Source organism: Augochlora pura, chromosome 9 (assembly GCF_028453695.1).
Source record: "Augochlora pura isolate Apur16 chromosome 9, APUR_v2.2.1, whole genome shotgun sequence".
Taxonomy (NCBI): domain Eukaryota; kingdom Metazoa; phylum Arthropoda; class Insecta; order Hymenoptera; family Halictidae; genus Augochlora; species Augochlora pura.
In genome coordinates, this window is record NC_135780.1 from 8,108,986 (window position 1) to 8,133,639 (window position 24,654).

Consider the following 24,654-nt stretch of genomic DNA (forward strand, 5'->3'; position numbering starts at 1 on the left):
TGTGAGATATATATTAGATATACAGATATATGAACCCTTTGCACTCGAGTGGTGACTGTGAGGCACCATACAATTGTTCTATCACGTTGCAAAATAATCTTTATACTAATAAAGTTCGCATTTTAGAAATTGTTAAGGTTATGTTCTGTCGATACGAATGACGAGAATCAATTACATATGCATAAAATATAAATTGTTATATAAAATGGAAATACTACAAAGCCAGAAAAATTACTTCAGATTTCCAGTTAACCCTCTTAGTACCGGCCAGAAGAGTCTGTATCTGAGCGAAATGATTAAAAATCGTTTGACGAAATTTGATAAAGTTTCGGGAAGAAATTGCAAGAATTTTGAAAAGACTGATAAATAACAAATTCAAAAAGGGAGAAGAAGTAAGAAATTAAATTGTCGTTTAATAAAAATAATTAAGAAAACTATCTTGTTAACAAGAGCCAACAACGATATATCGTTGTTCGGTACTAAGAGGGTTAAAATGGCTTCGAGTGCAAAGGGTTAAAGTAAGAAAAGTTAAGTAAATTATTTCTCTTATGCACGTGTAATAATCTGTGTGCGTTTCAATGTAATTTTTTCACTCATTTAGTTGAATGAAAAAGAAGATGAATTTACTGACCCCGTGTCATTAGTCAACAGTTTCTTATCCCTGGAATAGGCTTCTGACAAATTACATGGAACGAATAATGGGCACGACAGTGGTAAATGGGGCTTCGTCATTTGTCATTCACTGGTGAACGCAACTTCATCATTTTCAATTTTATGCGAAGATCAACACGAGCTCCAGCATTTAAATTTGTGTTAGCGAAATCTTATATGATATACGATTTCGACAAACATTTTTTAATCGTATTAACCAAATTCAATCGTCAAACTCGTCGGCGTAAAGCAAATAAAATTAACTGTAATAATTATAGAAACTGGAACGTCCGCTAAATCTGTTTTTTTATTAAATTCAAATCAGTCGCTGGAAGATAACGAACCAGAATCAAATATTAATAGAAAAACTTAATGATTAGATTCGAATGTCAATTAGAGTATAGATATTTTAGCTTGAGCTGTTATAGACAGCTTGAGATCCTACATTAAATTATATCCGTCAATTTCACTTTGAAATAGACTTTCCAGTGATTGAATTATTTTTACATTGCTATCCTAAATTTTATCTTTAAACCAAAAAAAAGAAAATGGGTAAAGCATCCTTTATGTTATTTCTAGCAAAGAAGTTAAAAAACACGAGCTTTCCATATCTTTGGCATTCCAAATAATGGCAAAATTAAAGAGAAGAAAAAATTCAAACCAATTAGTCCTGTTTTAAAAAGTTACATCACTTTAAAACTGTACAAGTACTTCGTTTGCCCATTTTAGCTAGTTCTATAGTGCATCGTGAAATCAAAATGGTTGGAAGACGCTGTTTCAGAATATCAAGGTTGCGTGCGTGACAGCAAATAAAAGCGAAGCATTAGCGGACAACTAATAAAAATCCCATGGTCAAAATGTTGGTATAGGGCTTCTAATTGTATAGGTCAGCGACCCATAGCGCGCAAGTCCACGTGCACGAATCAGATTAGATCGTGAGCACCTGGTGGGGTGGCGCATAGAACTGAGGTTGTAGAGAATTCTGGTAGGAAAAGCTCGCTCGCTCGCTCGTACACCGTGAGCTTCGGACCCTTAGTTTCATTATGTATGTATGTATAATCCGTGTTACGTTATTTGCCTTGGTAATTCTACTTGGTCGATATTCCACCATTTTTCTTCCGAGTGAATTAATAAACTCGCTTTATCCTTCCAGTGGGCACTGTCATTCGCTATTGTATACATAATCGGGACTAGAGAAAAGTATCTTTGTCGGAAGACAAGCGGTTTCTAGTTCATTTCGATTTGTGCATTCAGATTCGCAATTCTTATTTCGATTCGCCCCTGCAACTTTTATCGAACAGTTTGTTTGTCTCTGCGAATCACCTCGTTGGTCAACCGTTGTTATTTTCCTGCTGGAGTTTGCCGGCTTCGAATGCCAGTTACTTCAATTGTTTCAGCGAATCATATTACTATCATTCTTAACTAATTTATATTATTATATAAACGATTCGAAAACAAATTTAGTAGAATCACATCTTTATCGTAGGATCCTCCGATCGATACATCATTATTGTCGATTTCTTCGTAATTAAACAATAGATAACAGCCCTTGTATTTACCACTGAATTACCAAACAAAATAAAAGGAATGGAAATAAAGAAATTACATAAAAAGATTAAATATTAATGTCAATCATCCTCTTGTAATTTAATTGCAATGAAAATAGTGATTTGCATTATTAGTGGCATTGCCATTTCGTGCGACTTGTCTGCAAAACGATGCCACCCACGCGATTTTGTTATCCTTGATTTTCCTCTTGTTTCCAGCCGTAGAATCTACCCGACCCAATATGTGTCGTGAATTATGAAACATACTATGTATACACGATGAAAATTTTTCAATGAATTATATACATATACTATAAATAAACGAGAAGTGTCGTTGGATTTATTACAGTTACACGTCGTGGAAAATAATGGTTTTCATCGCGTTTCGATTTCCGATTTCTATAAAATCGTCACATAACTGATACAAAACGAAATGTATTTTTAATTGCAGAAAACCGGAAACAAGAAACAAGCTTCAATATTTTTCCCGCGATTTCGACCGGCTACAATATTTTTAAAAACTAATTTTTCACGTCACTTAATAAACGCACAATCCCAGAAAAAAGTTAAATAATGCGTGAGTTGGCACATAAAATCTGAAGCCCTTGCGTTCTCCAGCAATTTTGCCCTACACTTTAGGACGATTAATTGTTGTTCCTTCGGTAAGTATTCGGGTATAATTAACTTCGTATTTATTGAATAAGACATACTAAGTATTTTTATTGAAAAAAATAAGCAGAATAGAAAAATAAGAAATTGATAGATCCGCTTTATGTATTGAGGAATTTTCGGCAAAATGTGCCACTGTCCGTCACAGCGACGATTTCTGTGAGAACGAGCCATTTGCAGTCAGCGAGGTTACTGAAAGATCCTGAATGCCCGATGGCTCGAAATCAGGTTCGAGGTCCGCAAATAAGGAAGCGGGAGATAACCGCAACAGCAGAGGACGACGTTCCAGAATTATGGAATACGAAACTTCGGTTAGTTGACGTTTACTTGGAGAGCCGGAGAGGCGATCGCCTCCACCACAGTTAAATGGTACAAACAAGTTTCGCCATGACGCGACGCTCCTCTCCGTGGATAATCCAATATTCTGATTTGCATGAAATGCGTTTTGTCGTGCATGAAATGTCGAGTCAATCAAAGATAAAGAAATATCGCTTTGTTATTCCGATACGAACGTTTCATTCATCACATATTCGCCGTTTACTTTTACAGTAGAATCTCGATTATTCGTCCTTGTAATATCAGCACTCTGTATCGTTCAAGTACGTTTCACGCATAATCAACTCAATCTACGAGAGCCCATGTGCTACATGATTTATTGTAAAAATTGGTAAACATGAAACTATGTACTTTAACTGCTCCATCTAACACGGAGCAGATTAATACAAATATACTTCTTTATGTAACAATTTGAAAAAATTAAAACCAATGCATGAAGATTTATAGCCAGCACCTGAACAATCGATTGCAATTAGTAAAACGTTCAGGTATTTCATGCGATATCCTACGGAATATCGAATCATCCACGAATGCAGCTGTATTTCTTTTATTGACATTTATCAATACATCGAGCTGCTATAGCAAGCTTAATTTTTATTCAACTGATTTTTCTAATGAATATATTTATATTCTGAAGAAATATCGTTTAATGCTAAATCTCGAGTAGTGTAATTTCTTGCAGAACCTTATACTATTATAATGACAGCATCATGTTGCTACTTTACTTTTGAATGTCAATTTAAAATTTCAATTTTAATAATGGAGTTTCTTTGCACATAATTGCATTAAATCGAACTAAAAGTGTTAACCCTTTGCACCCGAGAGGCGAGCATCAGTCGCCGCTTGATTCAATGCAGCTACTTAAACGGCGACTGAGTGTCGACAATAGCTGTTTTATCAATAGATATCGTTTTTATGTTCTTGATGCTTATGATGTTATCTATTATATACACTTTATAGTGCACCATTATGTTAAATGTTAGAAATGTTCTAATTGTAATAAGTAAATTTTATTTATTACAGAGTCTGCACTAAAAATGAATAATCCGTTTGTAGATCATATTTATTTTTCTGTAAATAAGATTCACTTATTTGTAACTATTTCTAATAAAATTCATATCTTTGAAAATAGAATAGCATTCTATGAATAACTATCGAAGATTCATAAAAATTAATTATTCGTAGTAAAATTTGAATAATTTTATGGATAGGTATACAAATTAAAAATTGAATCAAAGGCTAGCCATCTTGATCTACAAAAGGATTGAATCAATATTAAAGAAAAATATTAATTTTGAATCTAAAACGTGTATAGCATGTAAAACGTATTTCATGAAGTCATTTTTCTAGTCAATAATTACTCGCATTATTATTCCATTAATTTTGTAATCTCTATTCAAATAACTTATTCGAGAGAATTATGCGAATAGTCTGTTCGAATAAAGAATTATTCGAATAAATAGATAGAATGATCAATGACAAGTAATCATTTCTTCATTCTTCATTCTTCGAATGAAATATTTGATCATTTGATTAAAAAGAATTAATTCGAATAATCAGCTTGAATAAATATTTATTCGTATATTGCTACAAATACTATCGTCTTTGTTTCCGATACTAGCAAGAAAGCAAAGAGAATTGTTTGATTATTTTCTCAAACCACCGCATTTACCATTATAACTTGTACGACGGAACGAGGCCTCGAACTCTGAACAGGCCTAACTAATTAGTTGCCACCACGAAAAGTTATTATGCCGCTTACCGATGACTTTCCCAGCTCTCCCGTCGCTCTCCGAAACTCAAACAATCAATGCAACTTAAGCACATCAAATTTCTCTCCACTTTGCCATTAACTCAGAGTAGTATGGACACATTCTTGGTCCAGGCCATACGCGGTGCCTCAAAAATATTAATTTACTACTGCTGCCGTTTCAGATTTCCTATTTATCCTTTTGTATGTTACACTCGACTGTATGCATTCTAAATTAATCTTTTATATTCACGAATCAAGATATTTAATATTTACCGTATAATTATCACATTGGACGTTTCGGCATTTTTAAAATCCTAATGACGTTTGATTTATTCGAACATATCACAGTAAAAATGAATTTCGAAACCTAGTTAACAATAATTTGGTTGACGCATCAGTCACGTGCGGGTGACAGAAAATTTGAAAATTTAATTTCTTGATATTGTACAACTTAACCTCTAAATTTTAATTTGATTAGATAATATACTTTAATTTGATGAAACGTTGTTAACGCGACGGACAAAGTTTTAAAAAACGGCGTCACTGATACGTGAGCGACGCGGTACTCAGCATGTTAAAAAAGTATCTACGATTTTGGAATCTCAGAAAATATAGTCCTGCAGAACGTTTGTCTCTCAAACGTCTACTTTAACCTAGATCAATTCTTTTATTGAAAATAACAAGTGAGCTATTCGAATTGTTAGATTCGGTTAGGACACCCTATGTATAGATAAGTGTAGATGCTGCGAAGGTTTTCACATAAGGAAATATTAGGGGGAACGGAAAGTAATGTCGTTTTTGCGCATGTCGATATTCGTTACTTATTTGTTAGGTTATTATGTATTTTAAAGGCGTGCTAAAGACAGTTTATAGTTAGAGTGACTTGTGTTCTCGTAAATAGTAACATCTTAAATCTTTTTCGCAATTTACGGCGAAATGGCCAGCCAAATGCCAGAAGAGTTACATATCCGGCATTCTATACTTTTTGAGTTTCGCAAGGGTAGTAACGCAACGGTTGCTACCAAAAACATTTGCGATGTTTATCCAAACGCATTAAACGTTCGAAAATGCCAAAGATGATTTTCTAAGTTTAAATCCGGTAATTTCAATCTTTTCAACTCGTATCGATTAGGAAAGCCAACAAATTTAGACAATGACACGTTAAGGGCGGAGGTGGAGGCAAATCCATGTCAAACAATTGAGGAACTGTCAAACACTCTTAAACAACCTTGGTCAACCATCCAAGAACATTTAAACCAGTTTGGTAAAGAAAGCAGAGCAGGTGTTTGGGTCTCGCATAATTTGTCGGAAGAAAACAAAGCTAACCGATCCAGCACATGCAACACTTATCGCTTCAGCGACACCATACAGAATCGTTTTTTGATCGTTCGATCGCTGGAGATGAGAAATGGATCCTATATGATAACCCAAAACGCAAAAGGCAGTGGCTCTCTCCAAATGAATCGCCACGAAGTACAGCTATGCCAGGCTTACACCCCAAAAAGACGCTTTTGTGTGTATGGTGGAGTATTCGCGGGATTGTTCATTTTGAAGTGCTGAAACCTGGACAAACTGTCAATGCAGATCTTTACTGTGAACAGTTAGATCGAGTAAATCAATCTTTAATTGAAAAATATCCAGCGGTCGTCAACAGTAAAGGTGTTATTCTGCGACACGATAATGCAAGGCCGCACTGTGCAAAACGGACCTTGCAAAAAATTAATGAATTGGGATGGGAGGTGTTGTGTCACCCACCATACACACCCGATATTGCGCCATCGGATTTTCATTTATTCCGATCGCTACAACATTTTCTATGTGATAAAAAATTTGAAAATTCGAATGATGTTCAAAATGCAATCTCCAGATATTTTGATAAAAAACCAATTGATTTTTATCGATCCGGCATTGACAATTCGCATACTAGATGGCAAAAGGTTGTCGATGACGAGGGTGATTACATTATTGATTAAAAATAAAATCTTGCTAAAAATTTATATGTTTCAATATATTGTAGAAAAACGACATTACTTTCCGGCCCCCCTAATATAACGAATCTTGAGTAGCGTCTTCACTGAACAACACTTCTGTGCCAAATGCATCAAGTTGGAGCACGGTCATTCTTTTCTTATCAGCAAGAGAGCCCGGTGTAGGCCATTTTCCGTCCTCCGAAACGAGATTAGGAGACGGAAAGGAAGAAATATATTCTCCGTAGGTAACAGTCACTTTGTTTGAGAAATTTATGTTGGAGCAAGTCGAAAGAAGTATCATTGCGTTCGTTTTGCTGCTCCGGTTTTACTTCTCCTTGAACTTTTTCCGTAAATGGACTCGTGCACTTTAAAGATTCATCTGCGGGTTGGCTTCCCGGCGTGCGGTCGCCAACAGTCATTGCCAGAAAATTTACCGGCAGGCACGTAAAAGAAGAGACGCTTACGTGTTAAACCTGTTTTAACAACGGGCGGTCCACAGCGCGTTACAGACGGTCGACGGAACTCCCGGTCAAATCATCAAATACGTTGCAGCAATCGGCAAAGCGAAATTCAGGCCTCGGATACGTGACTAATCTTTGACCAGTGAAACAGAAATCCTAGGATTGAGTGTGTGCTGTTACACATCCCTTGTCCGTCGGTCCCTTACTCAAACTATCGCTTCCCTACGTTCCGATTTGTAATCGAAACAAGTGTCGTATATTTGTCGTTGGAATTTGGGAGGGTGACTGAGTTATTGCATTCGAAATATTTTTACGCAAAATATGCGAGATTAACAATTTTTGATAAGCTAATAGCGTATGAATGCTGTTACAATACTGCGAGTAATATAGCTAAACAGATTTGTCCAATAAATGAACAGACTTAGTGAATTGTTACATTGTAATTCCTCATGTATATCTGCATTGCTTATAATGTAATATTGGTTTATGTCACCTAATTTTAAGAAGGTCACGAAATATTGCAATGTAATGAAGAACTCATTTTGTTGTTGAAATTTCAAAGTTGAAATTTTGCCTTCCTATCGAAATGGTTTATCTAGAAAATTCCATTTAACTATGAAAAATAGATGTCAGAATCGTATTTAGTAAACGAGATGCTATCAGTTATATTTTCTCAAAATTAAAAATCCAAATGTGAACAATGTTACTACTCAAATTTTTGAATTACATTTATAGATTTCCATTAAATTATATATAATAACAATAACAATTGCATATAATATATGTAATTATGAACAGTACTATCTGTATAAATGGTTAAGTTCACTTTGTGGATATATAGGAATATTTGCCAACAAGAATTTTGCAAAATGATTTGAAAATTCAATTTTCCGTCCTATTTAATAGAATAACTAATTAATGAAATATTTCACCAAGTTTTGTTTCACGCGAAAGTTTCATTAAAATCAAAGAAAACCACTTATTCGAAGCAACCTCTTAGCACAGTGGTCAGAAGAAAGAATACTCTTGTTGGGAGCATCGCCCTCTGTTTTTGAACTGTGTGTGTGTGTATGTGTGAGTGTGTGTTATGTAGTATGTATGGCGAGTGTTCAGCTGACTGATGTTTGGAGAACGCGCTTCGGAAGTCTCCCGTTTTCAACTATTAGAATCCCAAAAGCCAAGTCCCAACTTTCACGAGAGTATGTCACTTTTCAACTTACTGGGATAGGGGGGGGGGGGGAGACAATATTCCGGATAGAGAGATTTCGAAATTATAGCCAAGGCAGAAAGTTTCGCATACAGTTATAATAATTTTGTGCAGGTATTGCGCCAACAATATTTTATCCGCATTATTTATACAACTTTGAACAACTTTATTTATTTAGCAGGTCTTTTTGTAATACTTTTCACGCAATATAAAATCTTCATGAGCTATGGAAACCGATAATTTTTCATCCGAACGTTTTTCATCTTCGTTCGCACGTAATTATAACCCGAGAGCACACTATCGAACTTTAAGAAAATTATTCAATTCCTGCATTCGCATGGTTGTGACAGGTGCTTCACGTCACGCCGACGCGTCGAACAGGATGACACGATTGTAAACTATCTAATAAATAAATGAACAAATTCAATTAAAAAAGGGAGTAAATCCTCACAGTATAAGAATGTTTATTCATTCGGATGTCATTAATATTTCCCTGGAAATAGATACATGAAAACTATTACCGTAATTGTTACGCGAGAATTCTCCTATAAATCATTCGGAGTAATTAATCGTCATACAAGTCTTTACCGCGAATTATGATTAGAATGCGGATTTTATCCACTTACAATAGAATTTGTTAGCTATCATTTGAAATACTTTTAATTTATTAGAATGATTAAAGCAAGGGTAGAGTTTACTATTCTATGTTGTAAAATAATCCGCTATCTAATTATGATATACTTTAAAATTCGTATGAAGTTGCATTTAAATTACAATTTTTGGAGTGATTACTTGTGCATACGGAAGCAGTTACTTTACAACATAAACTGCTATTACTGTAAATAGAATTCTTGGGCAGTGACGTAATTATGTTTAATTTTAATCACGTTAAAATTATTTCTCTGGAAAATGAATTGAATGAAATTTGGTTTCGAATTAACCCATGCTTGTTTAGTTGTTTTATAATCTATTACCAATTATTATCAAAAATGATTATTTTTATTACATTTACCATATTTCTCTCTCATTTTCTCTCCCTTTCTATCACTCTTTCTATCACTTCTAACTCGCATAATTGGTACACACGTCCAGGTAATGTTTGATGGTACTAACGGTGGGTCAACTATTGAGATGATCGGTTTGATTGGTCCACTTGTTGCAACGCACACATAGCAATTCCTCATCTCCGAGGCTATCGACCTGTGCCACCGCGGATGACGTCGGCCATTTTTGTGTTGACACTCGCGATCGTGGAAGCTATTCTCCCATCACCTCATTGTCGGTGTGATTACTGATCCATGGTTCGTTTCACCACTTTTATAATAATAAAGAGAAGAAGATCGTCGTTTTCAAATAATATATTCATGAAACTTGACTCACACTATTGTAAGATATTTTCCTTTCAAATGTGCATTTCAATTATTTTATAAGGCAAATGCATTATCATTAACTTCTTATTTATGTGATCTTAATTTTTTATTATTAATATTATTATATATTATACTTTATCATTAATATGAGTTCAAAATATTAATAATGGCCTTAATATGAATTTATTTCATTCACAATATTAATATTTATATATTATAATATATATTTATAATATTACTTATAATATTAAATAATATAATTAAGTTTACATATTCAGTAATATATAGTAATTAATTAAAATTTGTTGTCTTCGCTAGAAAAACTGAATTCAATTCGCCCTGAAAATTCGGCGCTAAGCAAAGCAATTTTCATAATAGCTATAATATAAATTATTGAATGTATTTATGGAAACTTTTCTCCGGTTTAAAAAATTGGATAGAAAAAGACTTACGCGATTTCTGATATAAGAAATAAATCACGTGAAAAGCAAAGTATTTGTTATAACTAGGCTGTCGATATTTATGCAAAGTAAAATGTTTTTATATTAACTATAAGAAACAGACAGATGTATACCTTCATTTAATCATGCCGACATATTAAAAATAATATGACAATATACTGAAATTTGTTTGTACTTTTTATAGGTTTGTATTTCAGCCGCTCAATTTTCTATAAACGCATCAAATCCGTAGTTTAGTTATGATGCAACTAACGATGCCCTTGGATGATGACAGATTCTTACGTGCGAAATGCAGCCGTATTTCATATTTCCATATAGTGAAGGGTTGCGTGGTGTGTCATCGTAGTCGCGTGTAGGCCTCGCGAATATCGGCTCGTTTTATGACCCGGTCACGTTGACACAAGCCACTCAACAAGTCAGCGACTCGCCGTTGTGACGTTAAAGCCGCAACTACACTATACTTTCTCCTAAGGGCCCCTTAAAGGGGATCTACGGTTCGTAGAACAGAAAACTTGTGCCGCAGCCCTTATTCTTTACGTTTATGGAATCCCGCGAATCGTCGCGCTGACACGAATCTATAAGATATACCATAAAATCGCTATAAAAGTTTTGAGTCATCTAATTGATGACGAGTAAATTTTCATTTATCTATTTAGTTATTCATTTATTAATGCTTTAAACCAGAATAGTTTATTAGGGAAATACGCGGTTGTTACACGCACATATGTATCGATATTACTTTCTGTTAGTTTCTATATTCTTACAGAGCATTGTTTAAGAAAATTATGTTTAATAAAATTGTTAACATTGTTTAATAAAATTAAATTCTTTAAATCTTTCGAATGTTTTAAACAGTATCCAGCAACAACTAATTAAACGAGTTTGCAGTTTGTAATATTTAACTAGTTTACATAGTTTCGAAGATATTCTGCTAAATAATTCCATCGCCATCAATTTTGGAAACTGTTTCCGCATCCATCTTTTTTGGTAGCAAGTCAGTGATATGTAAATAAAAATTTTAGTGATTACCTTATGACTTCATTGTGTATCCCGGTTAGCATTCTAGAAAGTTAATGGAAGTACAATGAAATCATATGTTGTGTAGTAATCCTCTCTTAAAAACATGTTATACGTTTTCGGAATTAGTGATCAAATATTTTGAAATTTACGGAGTGCAAATAAATATTTTGAACTGAGAACTTTATATTTAATGATTAAAGTGCGAATTTCATACGCTCATGTCAAAATTGTGTAGATCGGCTACTTAGAACAGTAGACAGATTAAAATAATTCCTCTTTGGCATTCTAAACAATTTTCGAAAATAATTGCAATCCAATGAATTTCCGTACACACCGTATGTGAACAGAAAATGGATTGAGGAGCATTGATCAAAACATAGTTGCCGCAAGTTTTTGCAGAAGTGACCCTACGTTAATGGGATCAACGCGGCGCGGCGGGGCGCGTCGTCAGCCATGCACTTTGCGTGAAATCCCATAAGCGTGTTATTGTGTTTAGAGGGTAAAGTAAATGTTGCTGTATCGAACGGTCTTTGCTTGCTCACTTGTTTCGAGCCGCCTTGTTCATTTTCCACTCGATTCTATCGCTAGCACAAGCGATAGTCCACGCACGTACAAAGACATCATCTGATTGACCGGGTAATATTTAATCGAGTGTTAAACAACTTCACAGAGACAAAATTTCTGGTTGAAATTTTTAAGAACGCCGACCGTTCGCGACCTGGATTTTCATGGATTTAAATGGCTCGCTATCTCTAAAGACAATTACCGATAACAACGCGATGATACAGTGCCGATCATAATCATTCGAACGAGAACGATTTCACGGATTATCTGGCTATTGAAAACTGACGATGAGTAAACGCGGGATCTGTTATTGACAGCATAAAAAACTCTTTTTCCAAATAATTTCCACACCTTCCGCTGTTTCGTGGTTTTAACCGCATTTATCTTAAGTTCTAGTTGCCGAGACTGAACGTGTTCTATGACACGAGTTAGTTATGTTAGTTATATTTTTATGAAACAAGTTGCGGCATTCTTAGATTTATCATTCACTTTTTGTCTTGCTCCTGAAGTAGAATTTTATAACGAGTTGTTTAATAGGACCGAAATTGTCGACGTCGATGCGGATACTTTTTGATCAGATATTCGTTCATCAACGTTGTTGGCATAATGTGACACAGTTCTAAGCACGAAGAGTATTTATTTACAATGATTATACAGAATTCCACTTTTAAATACTCGAAAAGCAAAGATATTGTTGAATTAAAATGTTCTATTATTATTGTAATAATGAAGAGATAGCCCTTCAAAGTGCTCAGCAATGGTTTTTAGATATTTTTTTTTAAATGCACATCTCACAATTAGTTGAATTAATAAATTACAGCTCTGCCATTGGAAGCTTACTTACCAACGGATAATTAATGGTCCTTTGAGAATCAATAATTGGATGATGAGAATTCTCTAATTCTTTCGATATGAATGGTAATTACAATTGTGAAGCAGAAAGTCGTTCAGTGTAAGTTACTTTAATTATTTCTTTTGGGATTACTAAAGAAACGAGAATCCTCAAGCTCCTTCTTCATATAGAATTGTCATTAAGAACAATGAGTTGAAATAAGAATGGAGAAAATTTCTTTTATTACTAGATTGCGGATCTTTATGCAAAATAGAAAGTACGCGCATCAACTGCGTAAGAAAAGGACTGCATTTTTCTCTGGTCTTGAATCATTTTACTGAGCTACATATATGAAATTTACTATCATAGTTTTATGATTTATCTATCAATTTTTTGTTGTGAATGCATAAAATCCTATTCATTACTAAAACAAATTCTGTCCTTTCATAATTATAATATTAATTCGACGTTAATGCATTAACATAAGTATTCAATGTTCGTTACCTCAATTTTAAAATAATATATTAACTTTCTTGGTTATCATATGTAAATATAATCATTTTGTTGAAATGGAGTAATTTATAATTTCGTATGCGAATAACGTATTCCTTCAATTATTTCTCATATATTTTTTAAATGTTTCATACATGCGATATTGTACATCCATTACAGACGCAGCACATTTCTAAATAAACTAACGGGCAATATTTATTGGAAACTCTCGCGTCATATTATTCGTTGTTTCATTCGACGATACAATTTACGCAAATGGAACATTGAGAAGATGGATTAGAAGGCCGGGCAAAACTAGTGACTTTTTAAAATAGTAAACTAGTAGAAACGATACATCATGTCAAATGATTGTTTGTTCTTCTGTTCTAAATAAAATGAGCCCGAGCCTCGCTCTCCCAAGTAATTGCTTGAACGATCGTGTTCCTGACTTTGATCGAATACTTTCTACCAGGGGGAGGAACATATCTCTGTCAAACCGGAAGTTAGCGAGGTGGTGTAATTTACTTATTGACTGGTGGTCTTCCTACAATCACAGAGCAGTTCAGATTAGACCAGCAGAAGTTATCGGAGCAAGCAGTCTTCAAAGGCGAAGTTCCTAAGAACAATTAGGCTGGAATCACTGCTTTGACCTGTTATCTATTCACGATCATTGCTAAAGACGTCGTTTCATAATCACTGCTAATGACATTCTTTTCATTCAAGATACGGTATTCTATATTACGTTTCTACTACTTTGAACTTACGGAAAACTGTGATTTTTTGAAGTATTCATAGTCATTGTTAACCCTAGAAAGATAACCTACGTCGCAGAGGCACCTGCGAAATAAACCGAAGACTGTTGATTTTTGTTAATTTTTCATAGAGGTCTAGTGATTTAAGTTTAAAATTACTTAAAATATAAAAAAATATAATATAAGTGCATTTTATTTTTACAATAATGCCAAACCTTTAAAATGACTAGATTAACTTAAATAAATATCCATTGTTAGTATAAAATTGACGCCTTAGAAAAGCATGCGCCTCTGAAGCGTATGGTTATCTTTTACGTACGTTGTCATATGGTTATCTTTCTAGGGTTAAAGACGTCGTGCGTCGTTACATCGTCGACATGGTATACCACTAAATTGTGTTCGTAATATTTTTAACTAGTGGAAATCGCAGTTTTTTAACTGTTCCCAATCACTGCGTAACATACTGTTCCAAATTATTTCCGTAGACATCGTGGATTTTTAATTATTCATGGTCACTGCTAAAGATGCCGTTCTATTACTGTTAATGAGGTTTCCCATTTTTATAATAAATTATCATAAATTATATCCCTGTTGTCTTGAACTTGTGTGAAGCTACAAGTTCAACAATTAATTACCAAACCCACGTAACATACAGGAACATAATTAATAAATTATAATGATTTATCGATTTTTAATTATTTAAATGCGTTATTCGGGGAAAGGAGAATCTTTTACGAAACTGGCTTGCCACAACGTTTTAGACAGCGAAATGAGTTGGTCCAGTCGTCATAGGGAAGCTTCATATTCAGGTTTATTGAAAGCAGATGTGTTCTTGCAGACACAAAATGAACCGATGAGAGGAGAATCACGTGACAAACCAGGTCACCACTGTTGTTTTGACCGAGTCTATTCACAAAGTGAACGAACTTTGTGCAGGGTGCCCATGCCGCTGATACGTATCGTATCTACTTCCTGCAGTTGCAATTAGACGTACGTGTTAAAGGAAAAAGTTGATCGATTCAATAAGAACAACCTCCCTGGGACGAACATTTTCAATTTCCCTTACCGATCGGTATAAGATGTTAAAATAAGCATAATTTCTTCTTACATTACGTAGCTTTGTTGAAAGTATTTCTTTTGTACAGTTGCAATTGTAAAATAAACTTGATCATAAATAGTTAACTATATTTAAAGTATTCAACTTTTTCCCTCAATATTCTTTTGTAATTAAAATTCGAGGAAAGATATCATGTGCCCTTGTTTTATTTGTTATTCCATAGTTTTTGCAATGATAATTTTTCTGGATGTTTTATTTTGACGGAGCAAGCAGACTTGAAAAGGGTTTAATCACGATGGAATCATCCGATGATTAAATCCGATTTACAAATAAAATTTCTGTTACATTTAACGAGATCTAATGACGTATTCCTGTCACAGGTGTTTGCAATAATACAGATGCAGTATTCTCCCTACATCTGCCAACGAGATCTTTACCATTGTAGGCCATGTTTATTTTTTGCACACTGATCTTTTCGCCTTTTCGGTCATTTTCACCTTTTGGCGAATAAAATGGATCCGTTTGTAGATCGTATTCGCCTTTCTGCACTTTAAATTAATCCGTTTCTAGATCATATTCATCTTTTACAAATCAAATGAACATTTCCCCAGTTCTTAATCACCTTTTTGCAAATCAAATTCACTTTTCTACAATTATAATTCAAACTTTCAAATATCGAAATTGGCCGCCTCTTATTGAACTTTTAAACGTAATATTAATTTATATACATATTCATAAAATAAGATGAATTTCATTACACATAACCAATCTTAACTTATCTGATCTATAAATATAATCCAGTTTTTAAATTTAACATAAAGTTTATAATAAATAATTACAAATAAGTGAGTTTAATTTGCAAAAACGTGGATACGATCTGCAAAAGGATTGCTTTGAGGTGCAAGATCGTGAATATACGGAAGGATTAATTTAAGGTGTAATACAATGAATATGATCAACAAGGATAATTAATTTTTAGTAGAAAACTATATAATACTAGAATAACAGTACGTCGAGTCTACGGAGTCTAGACGACGATATAGACACAAAATCAACCTGCATCGAATGATTAGTAAATTACGTGAAATGTTTCGCCGACTAATATTCCCCAATTACTTTTTGTATTCTGTTTACCGGTTCGCTACACAGTCAGCTTATAAGCGATGCTTCCATGAAACATGCTCGATAATTTTCATGCGGTGTATGCAGTGTCATGTGTACGTATACGTATGTGTAATGTGGTCTTGGTCCATGAAAAGAATGAAGATCAGTGTAATCGAAATCGAAATGCGTGTTGTAATCGTTGAAAAAGAAACGCAAGTTAACAAATCAAACACTAATGATTTCGGAACTCAAATAATTATCGAAAAGTTTAATAATGCTCAGTGTCTCTCAATGATTCGTATACGATAGGTCTGACGAGTTAAACGTTCTGCAAACGAGACCAGTTTCGATGATTGTATGCATGGAGTAGGGGAGCCGGTTACTGTAAGCTGACTAATTATTGAACCTTTGGTTTCTCTTCGGGCACAATTAACTTTATATTTGACGAACGAGACGAATTAATTTTTTATATTTAACAATAACAAGAATATAACAGAATATAAATTCGCTAAATGTAGAATTAATTATGCTTGAAAATAAATTCAAAGTACAGAAATTGGTCACCCAATAGTATCCGGCTTCACTATCTTAAAGATTTGAGCTGCGGATTTAGGGTTTTAATACCAAACCTACCGAGATTATCAATTTTATTCATTATTTCAAATTACTGAAATTTGAAAAACTCTTTTATAGAAAATGATTAAAGAAATTTCTTAACACTTTGACTGCCACGTCATCCATATCTGAAACACGTGGAATCATTTACGCGTCACCTATGATAAAATCATTTCCCCAGATGGGAAAATTAATGCTCACACTAATTTTATTCGAATCACAAAACGCAATAATGTCAACGATGTAATCGATGTGATATATTTTATCTTACCAATTTTAGTTTGATCGAATAAAGTATTTCAACAATATGAACTCGTCGAGGTTATTGACGTGGCAGTGAATTACATTATAATCAAGATTGTGAAAGGTCTAAATAAATATCGTAATAAAATAACACGCGTTAGTTGCGTTTAGGACTCGGTAAGCCTAGTGATACGGATGTCACGTTTGTAAGCGGTCCGACGCTTAATAGCGCGATGATGTTCGTTCTTTGTTTCTTGTTCGTCGAAAACCACATCGGTGATCGACACGTTAGCCCAGCTATAGGCAAGAAACGCTGCGGGTTTGCCTCGAGAGCGACTTCAGGACAAATGATGTCAGAGCAAAAGATAGAGTGCCAGCGATAGAAGCGATCTATCTTGTTCCCTCTGTATAGAGTGTCCTGACCAGACGTGGTTTCGTTATTCTAGATTTCGACGACGACGCCAGGACAGTGCCCCACAGGGGAATTCTGCTCATGCCTGCGTTACACGGGTCTAGTATAGCACGTTCGAGTCTAAGAAAGAATCGACCTAAAAGACCACCCACCCTCCTAAGACAGCTTGGAAGTGTTCCCCCACTCCTTCGCTTATTTGTTAGCTTTGTTTGCTTCAACCATTGAAGCAAAATAATCCCGGACGATGAGAACTTGGCTGAGTCAGTAATTGATAAGTGTAGGTCCCGAATTATACAGATCATTTCATCTCGTGTGAACGTCCAGAGTTAATTATTTAAAGAGAGATGGCACTTTTCGATCTCTATAATTTTTTACTACATTTTGTAAGTTATTACACTGAGTAGTGTAGTATACCGGAAAATTGCAATTATTGTATATAATTCAGGATCTTATTTTAAAGTTCGAAATATTTTTAAAATTTATACATCATTTCTAAAATCCAAGGTGGGTTTTGTACGTGTTTGAGGTCTATGTTTCATCAATGAAAGGAATCATTGTTCAATACAGTTCATTTTAAATGAGGCATTTCTGTTTAATAAATTCAGTTTCCTATGCTGTGTGTTAAATATGAATTTCATACTAAATGTTTACTTTGGAACTCGTATATGATATACTTTCAATGAATTATGGAATTATTAAAGTCACATTTAGGTGGTTCTCTTTAAATGATATTCTGGTAAATATTCAAACTAAACTACATAGATTATAATATCGTAATCAAAATTTTAAACTGAATTAAATAGACAACAGAAAGCAATCATGTTTCATTTTAAACAAGGAAAAGGTTTTATGAGCATGAATTTTTCGTTTCAATTGAAACAAATGGCTTATTTGTTCCTAAAATCTGAAGGTGATAAAGTTTAGCACATTGAAGAAATAATCTACACATTTTCTGTAATTATCTATGCTTCCACAATTTCTATTACAAGTCGTCAATATTATTCACACATTTTGGTGATGTTGAAGAATTAAAATAGCCTGACGTGAAAGAACATGAATAATTCTTTATAATATCTAAAATACTATTTATTACAATATTAAGTAAATGCTGTTTGAATTACTAGATAATAAATAATTGAAATAAAATAATTTAGAACTATTAATGTTAACTTTCCATTTAAGAAAAGTTATTTAAACAAGAAAGAGATTCTTAAATTAATCCTGTCTTTTTTTGCAGTAAATAGGGAACATTTTTATTTTGCGTACAAATTCTCAATCTATTTAACACTCTGTGCGAATGTATCATATATGTATAGTTTAGATCATGCGATATCCACGAACGTCAAAACCACGATTAAACTTAATTTCTTAAAAGTTTTCTCATAAAGTAAAGAATTTATGTTTCGTAGAAAGCTTGTAGTTGCTCATTTGATAATAAATTATTTAATTTTGTAACTTGGCAATGCAATATTCATATACATAATGCATGCACAATATGTTGTATAGATTATTAAAATTTGAAAATGGTAATAAACGATACTAATATTTTCGTATGTTCAATAAATATTATCGACGAAAGGTATTGACTTCAGTGTTGTAGCTTAAGAATCTGGAGAATTTAATAACAAAGCGAAGTGGAGTGGGGGATTGTTATATCCATAGGAAAAGACATTATTGATCGCAAATCATTAAAGCAACTTCTTACGAATCATGGAAAGGCAATGATTGTCAAATGATTTATACCTCAAGAAAATAATAGTATCTCTGGAGATACTATTAGATTACAAAAGAAAATGAATAAAAGGAAAAATATCGTCTACAATTCTATGTAATAAACTCTCCAGATGAAATGTGCGAGAGTGTGAAAACGTCAACAAAACTCCGTCCACATGTCTTATTGTTTGAAGTGTTTGTGAGTGGCATACTGTCGCGAAATTTAATACCCTGGCAATATGTGTCATGTATGGTGACGCCCTAAGTATTCTAACAATCAGACCCCACGATCAAACGTTCAATCTTTCCATGGAGCTGCTAATGTCAAAGAGCAAGGCGACTGACGAAGCGGATTCTTTTCACCTCGATACATGAATCGTGATCGGGGCATCTATTGAAACCTTCGATGTATCGCTGTTTCAAGTCGTTCGTCGAAGCGAGGATCCAGATATACAGTGCCATTCAATGATTCATATTGTTACTAGAATAAAGTCACCAGGGAGACTGTTAGAGATTTTTATCCTAGGAATAACAGGAACCACTGGTAGGCCTTGTAGCATTCTGATCAAGAATCTCTATTTCATGAAAACGAAGATGAACTCGAGGGTTACCAATGAATTACTTTCGCTAACAAGACGAGTAAAGAGCTAGGAACGTATTCTATTTCAAATGGAATGAATGTTACATCAAGACAATGGAATGACGTTATCAGCTCCTAGCAAACCTGGGCACATTTGATATTATGTTCCTTGAAATATTACTTGAAATAATGGCATTTTCTTTGTAATTAATTCAACACTTGCGATCACTTTATAAATTTTATTTCTCAACGAAGATTTTATACTTCGATCTGGAAATTATTTTTGTTTCTAAATTCTATAATAAATCAGACAATCGAGACTGTGTCAATCACATTGATATTTTTGCAAAAGAATCAATTTGACTATGTTAAATGACTACAATAAGAAGCATTTTTCTGAAGAATAAGGACCATTAGATTAGACCTAAACAGAAATCTTTTAAGGGCGAACTTCTTGAAAAAATAGTTCTGCTCGAAACAAATTGCTGTAACGACATCCTAAAATATTTACTTGTTGCACGTTACTTCAAGGACTATATCTTTATGAGAAGAGAATTTTGCAAACGCAAATTGATGTAGATGTTTCTCAAAATAGAATCTTTCCCTGTATGTTATTACTTAGCTTCGTTTTGCAGAAAATTTGCCCAGGTCTGATTTCTAGGAGCAGTATCAGGTGAGCGAAAGCAACAAATACCAAACGTCTGTAATTCGTAATCCCTAGCAATTCTGAATCTCTACTACACGGAAATAGCTAAAGAATTCTCCCGTGAGAAAAAGCTTTGCGCTCATTATCATTTTACTCCTCGTGGATCACCGATTTATATGGAAAATCAACACTGCTCGTACAAGTTAAACGAATTTCATCAAGAAAGTAGGGAGATTCGCTCTTGATTAGACCTTGTACATTGATGCTCCTGTTAGTTAGGAACGATTTTTCTCTATAATAATTGCAGAACACCTCTCAGCGATTCGTGTTACCTGAGGTGAAGACCCTAAAGGCTCCTAATCTTTACCACGCGAGCACGTACTCCATGTAAAGTTATGCTGAATACCTAGTTACTAGGAAGATGGTTCCACCTGGATTTTAGTTACTTCTTTAGTTACGAATTATTGGCATGTTACAACATCGTTTGGTCAAATGCAAGTGTCGTTGAGTCTGTCAAGAATTCGTGTTTGCAACTACGTGGAATTCCTCGGCGTAAGTCTGGGTAACTCATTTGCGCCGGAACAAGAGCACTCTCATTGTCGATTGTTCTGGAGCAAAGCCAGGAGTAATTGTGCAACAGCTACAGTGTAGTAGTACCACCAGTTCGTTTAATCTTGTATTTTCTCTGGACATATGTGGCTTCTCATACGTAAGTAGAGGTTGCTCTATCTTTGAGCTGCATAAATTAAAAAAAGAAGTATACAGAAGATCATTATCCGTGTCTATTAGAATTTCTTAATGCGCAAGTTGACTGACGGGGCATTGGCTTAGGATACTTTTAAAGCAAGTCTGAATATTTGTAACGTGGATGTTTTTCTGTCTTATAAGTTATGGTATTTAGACTTGATTACTTTTGTCCACAATGCAAATTGTTGTTTGAGAAAATGTCTAATTGAAGATAAAGAATGTGGAGAAAATATTCGGACTCGTATTCCTTTGCTTAATCAACTTGCCAGTTGTATTTCAGAAATAATACAAAATCTGTGTCTGTATATTAATTTTAACATTGACAGTATGATTATCACTCGTATTCAGGCTTTAATTGTGAAGTTCTATACGTTGGAAAATTTTTGTTTGCATTACTGTACATATAGTTCAGAACTATGCAAGGGAAAACACAGTATGTCACGTGATTTCTTTATTCCGCTTTAAATATATATTTCTTTCATAATAATAAAGAATCCGGATAACAATAATAAATGACGTAGATAAGTATCTAATTGTTGTATTCTCCACATTATATGTATTTTTATTAGTATACCTAACAAGTGTGAATTGCACATTGCACTTCCATTAGGTTGAATCATACATTTACGTACACAAAATGTCCTCTAGTATCTGTTTCTGATAAGTACATAAATCCTCCATTCTACAACTAAACGAGTGCGTAAATCCAAAATTTTTGAAATTGTGACGTACAATGTTTTATCTAAAATCAACGGACATATTCGAGAATGCGTTTCATAGTTAACGTTATTGACACTCGGACATTAAAAATTGTTATTTAAATATTAAATTTTTAACAACTAATTTAAATTTCGCATGTTTCAATTATTTTTATAGAAAAACTAATATTAGCGAAAAGGAGCATCTTGAAAAATATAAAAGAAATTGTAAACGATCCAGAGTGCAATGTATATTGTGTGTATTATTCGTTTTTATACTGTATGTATACGTTATCACTTGTATTACATATAAAAAAATATCGAATGTTCGAATGTTAAAAGTATCGATCAAAGAATGCGTAGAAATAATAAAATACACGCAGCTAAAAATATATTTATTTCCGCTTGAGAAACGAAAACTGAACAGCGGTTCTACGTTAGGACGGGCACACAGCTAAATCTTGACAGGCGTGACTCGCAGCCTAAAATAATAATTACCGAAACGTCTAGCTGCCGCGTTAATTAACCGATAAAGCGGCGAGTAAATCATCGGCATATTAGAGTTTCGGAAAGCCGAGAATGTTGGAAATTACTTGCCGAGCTCACCGTTCCATCGACGAGATCTTACGCACATTTCTTGGTCGCGCCGTTAACTGTGAGAAGCACGCGCTTTGATCTCAAACACGCTTTATACACTTCCCACAATGGGGACTATACTAGTTCAGGAGTAGGATCATACTGTCGGCTGGCCTTTCGCCAGAATGCGACAGACGCTGTTGCCGGGAATAATCAGTTGCCCAGACTTACGCTAGAAGCTCCTAATATCAATCCTGGCGGCTATTAGGCGCTTTATCCCAGTAACAAAACGAGTTATTGAAAGATCTTGAAAAGTGCTACTCGAATTGAAATGAACAGCCGACGGTGCCGCCGACGGTGCCGCCGACGGTGCCGCCGCCAGTGCGATGCCGTCACCGGCATTGTTATCCTGTCGGCTGAGAATCGTGACCTCGACGGTGTTCGGATCACGTGTCGCGGTAATCAGTAGGAAGCGGGAGAAATACGCTTAGCATAGCTAGTCGCTAAGTCTTTCTCCCACATCCTACTCCTTATCTAGTCACGTGAACCGAACGCCGGATTCAGCCGGCAGCGTAACAACACCGTCTGCCACTGTCGCAGATTATCACCGCCTAGTAACTACGGTGATGCTCCTCAAAGGCCAGGTAGCGCAGAATTGTTCTAGATTCTCGCAAGAACGACGACATGAGGCGTGTTTCGACGATCTCGTTCAAGATATGCGAGCCTGTAGGATCGTACGCGCACACCGCAGAATAATATATAAAAACGAGCTGACCGTACGACATCACGACGACTGTCAATCAAATAACACTGCAGTCCACATCAAGTAACAATATTGAAATATATATATATAATGTATATATATAGATAATATATAAATAAGACGTGTGACGTCCAAGACCAGCGCATCGCAGGAAACGATTACGGGTATATGTATAAATATATATGTATATATATATATCAAGGTGGCATTCTCTGATGGAACACAAACAGAAAACGAAAGTATATAGAAACCAAGGCGAAAAACTGGGAACGACCGATCATATATGACACGAGCAAAAAGGTTTCAATCTGGCGATTCGTGCTCCTTGCTTGTTACGTGGCACCTTAAAACCGTCATAGGTCCAGGAGCCTAACTTCAAAACACAGGTCTGTACGTCGTATGGAAAGAACTCAACGTCGATGGAGCAGGAGGATTTATATACGGCCGGCGGTTGCCAGACGACCAATCCCGAATAGTAGACCGTGGCCTTGGTCATCAGCGTCACCTCGTAGTTCCCGTCGGCGCTGGAATCACCGAAGAAACGAGCCGAACGTGATCACGATTGGCTCCTCGAGACGAACAACCGGATGCTGCCATATCGAGACAACTCTCTTACCTTCTAAGTCAAGACGATCACGATCCCGCTATTGCATCTTCTCGTCGACTAAGAACCTTTCTTTCAACATTTTGCCACAACGGTCCTTTCTCGAAATCGATCGTACACGTCGACGGGGACCCTGCGAGATGGTCCCGCGGGGATTTTTGTGAAATTCGGCGGGATACACGCTCATTTTGTATAACATTTCGTTCCAATTCTAGCTTCCGTTGCAAGCGTTTTCAAGGTGATATCGTGGACCGGTAAACACGCGAACGCACAGTGGTTTAGAACGCGATTCTAGCTAGCCAAAATCATTTTTGACGCTACGTGTACTTCTATATGAATATACGCAGGCATTGTATATGTTTATATGGGTATATCCGAATACGTTGTAGACACGTAATTTTAGAAGGAATCTACTCATTCCCTATTTTTTCCAATACTTATCTATACTATCAAATAATTGATAAAGTATCATAGGTTGGTATAAGGAAGTTAGTACAAACAAATTGGTAGAAAGAAATTCGAATGAATAAGTATTAATAACACCACGTGTGCAAAATAAACAAGTATTTGAAATGTATAATCACCTAGAAGGAAATTGTTTCGTGTAAAACTGAAACGAAATGCTCTACGAAATCGCTTGTCCCACCAAATCTAACAAAAATCCCATACGGATCAAGCTATCCTGACAGAGTTATTTTCCGAAAAAAATACACGAAACCTGGCAGCATCCGTCTCCCAACGTAGTTCTCGACACCCATCATCAGTCCCGTTTGATCATGCATTCTCCAGAACACGATCCACCGAGTTCCGA

The 24,654-nt window shown here is 35.0% G+C and overlaps 1 protein-coding gene across 3 annotated transcripts in view; it reads right to left on the reverse strand.

The window, feature by feature from the left end:
• Positions 1-24,654, reverse strand: part of Nachralpha4 (nicotinic acetylcholine receptor alpha4) — a 306,886-nt gene that overhangs the window by 98,996 nt on the left and 183,236 nt on the right. The window contains exon 4 of one of the 3 annotated variants that reach the window (XM_078191155.1): positions 23,583-23,763. The exons of the other annotated variants lie outside the window; for them this stretch is intronic. Coding sequence (XP_078047281.1) covers positions 23,583-23,763 — 181 coding nt within the window. The remainder of the gene's footprint in view (positions 1-23,582; positions 23,764-24,654) is intronic. 3 annotated transcript variants of the gene reach the window in all.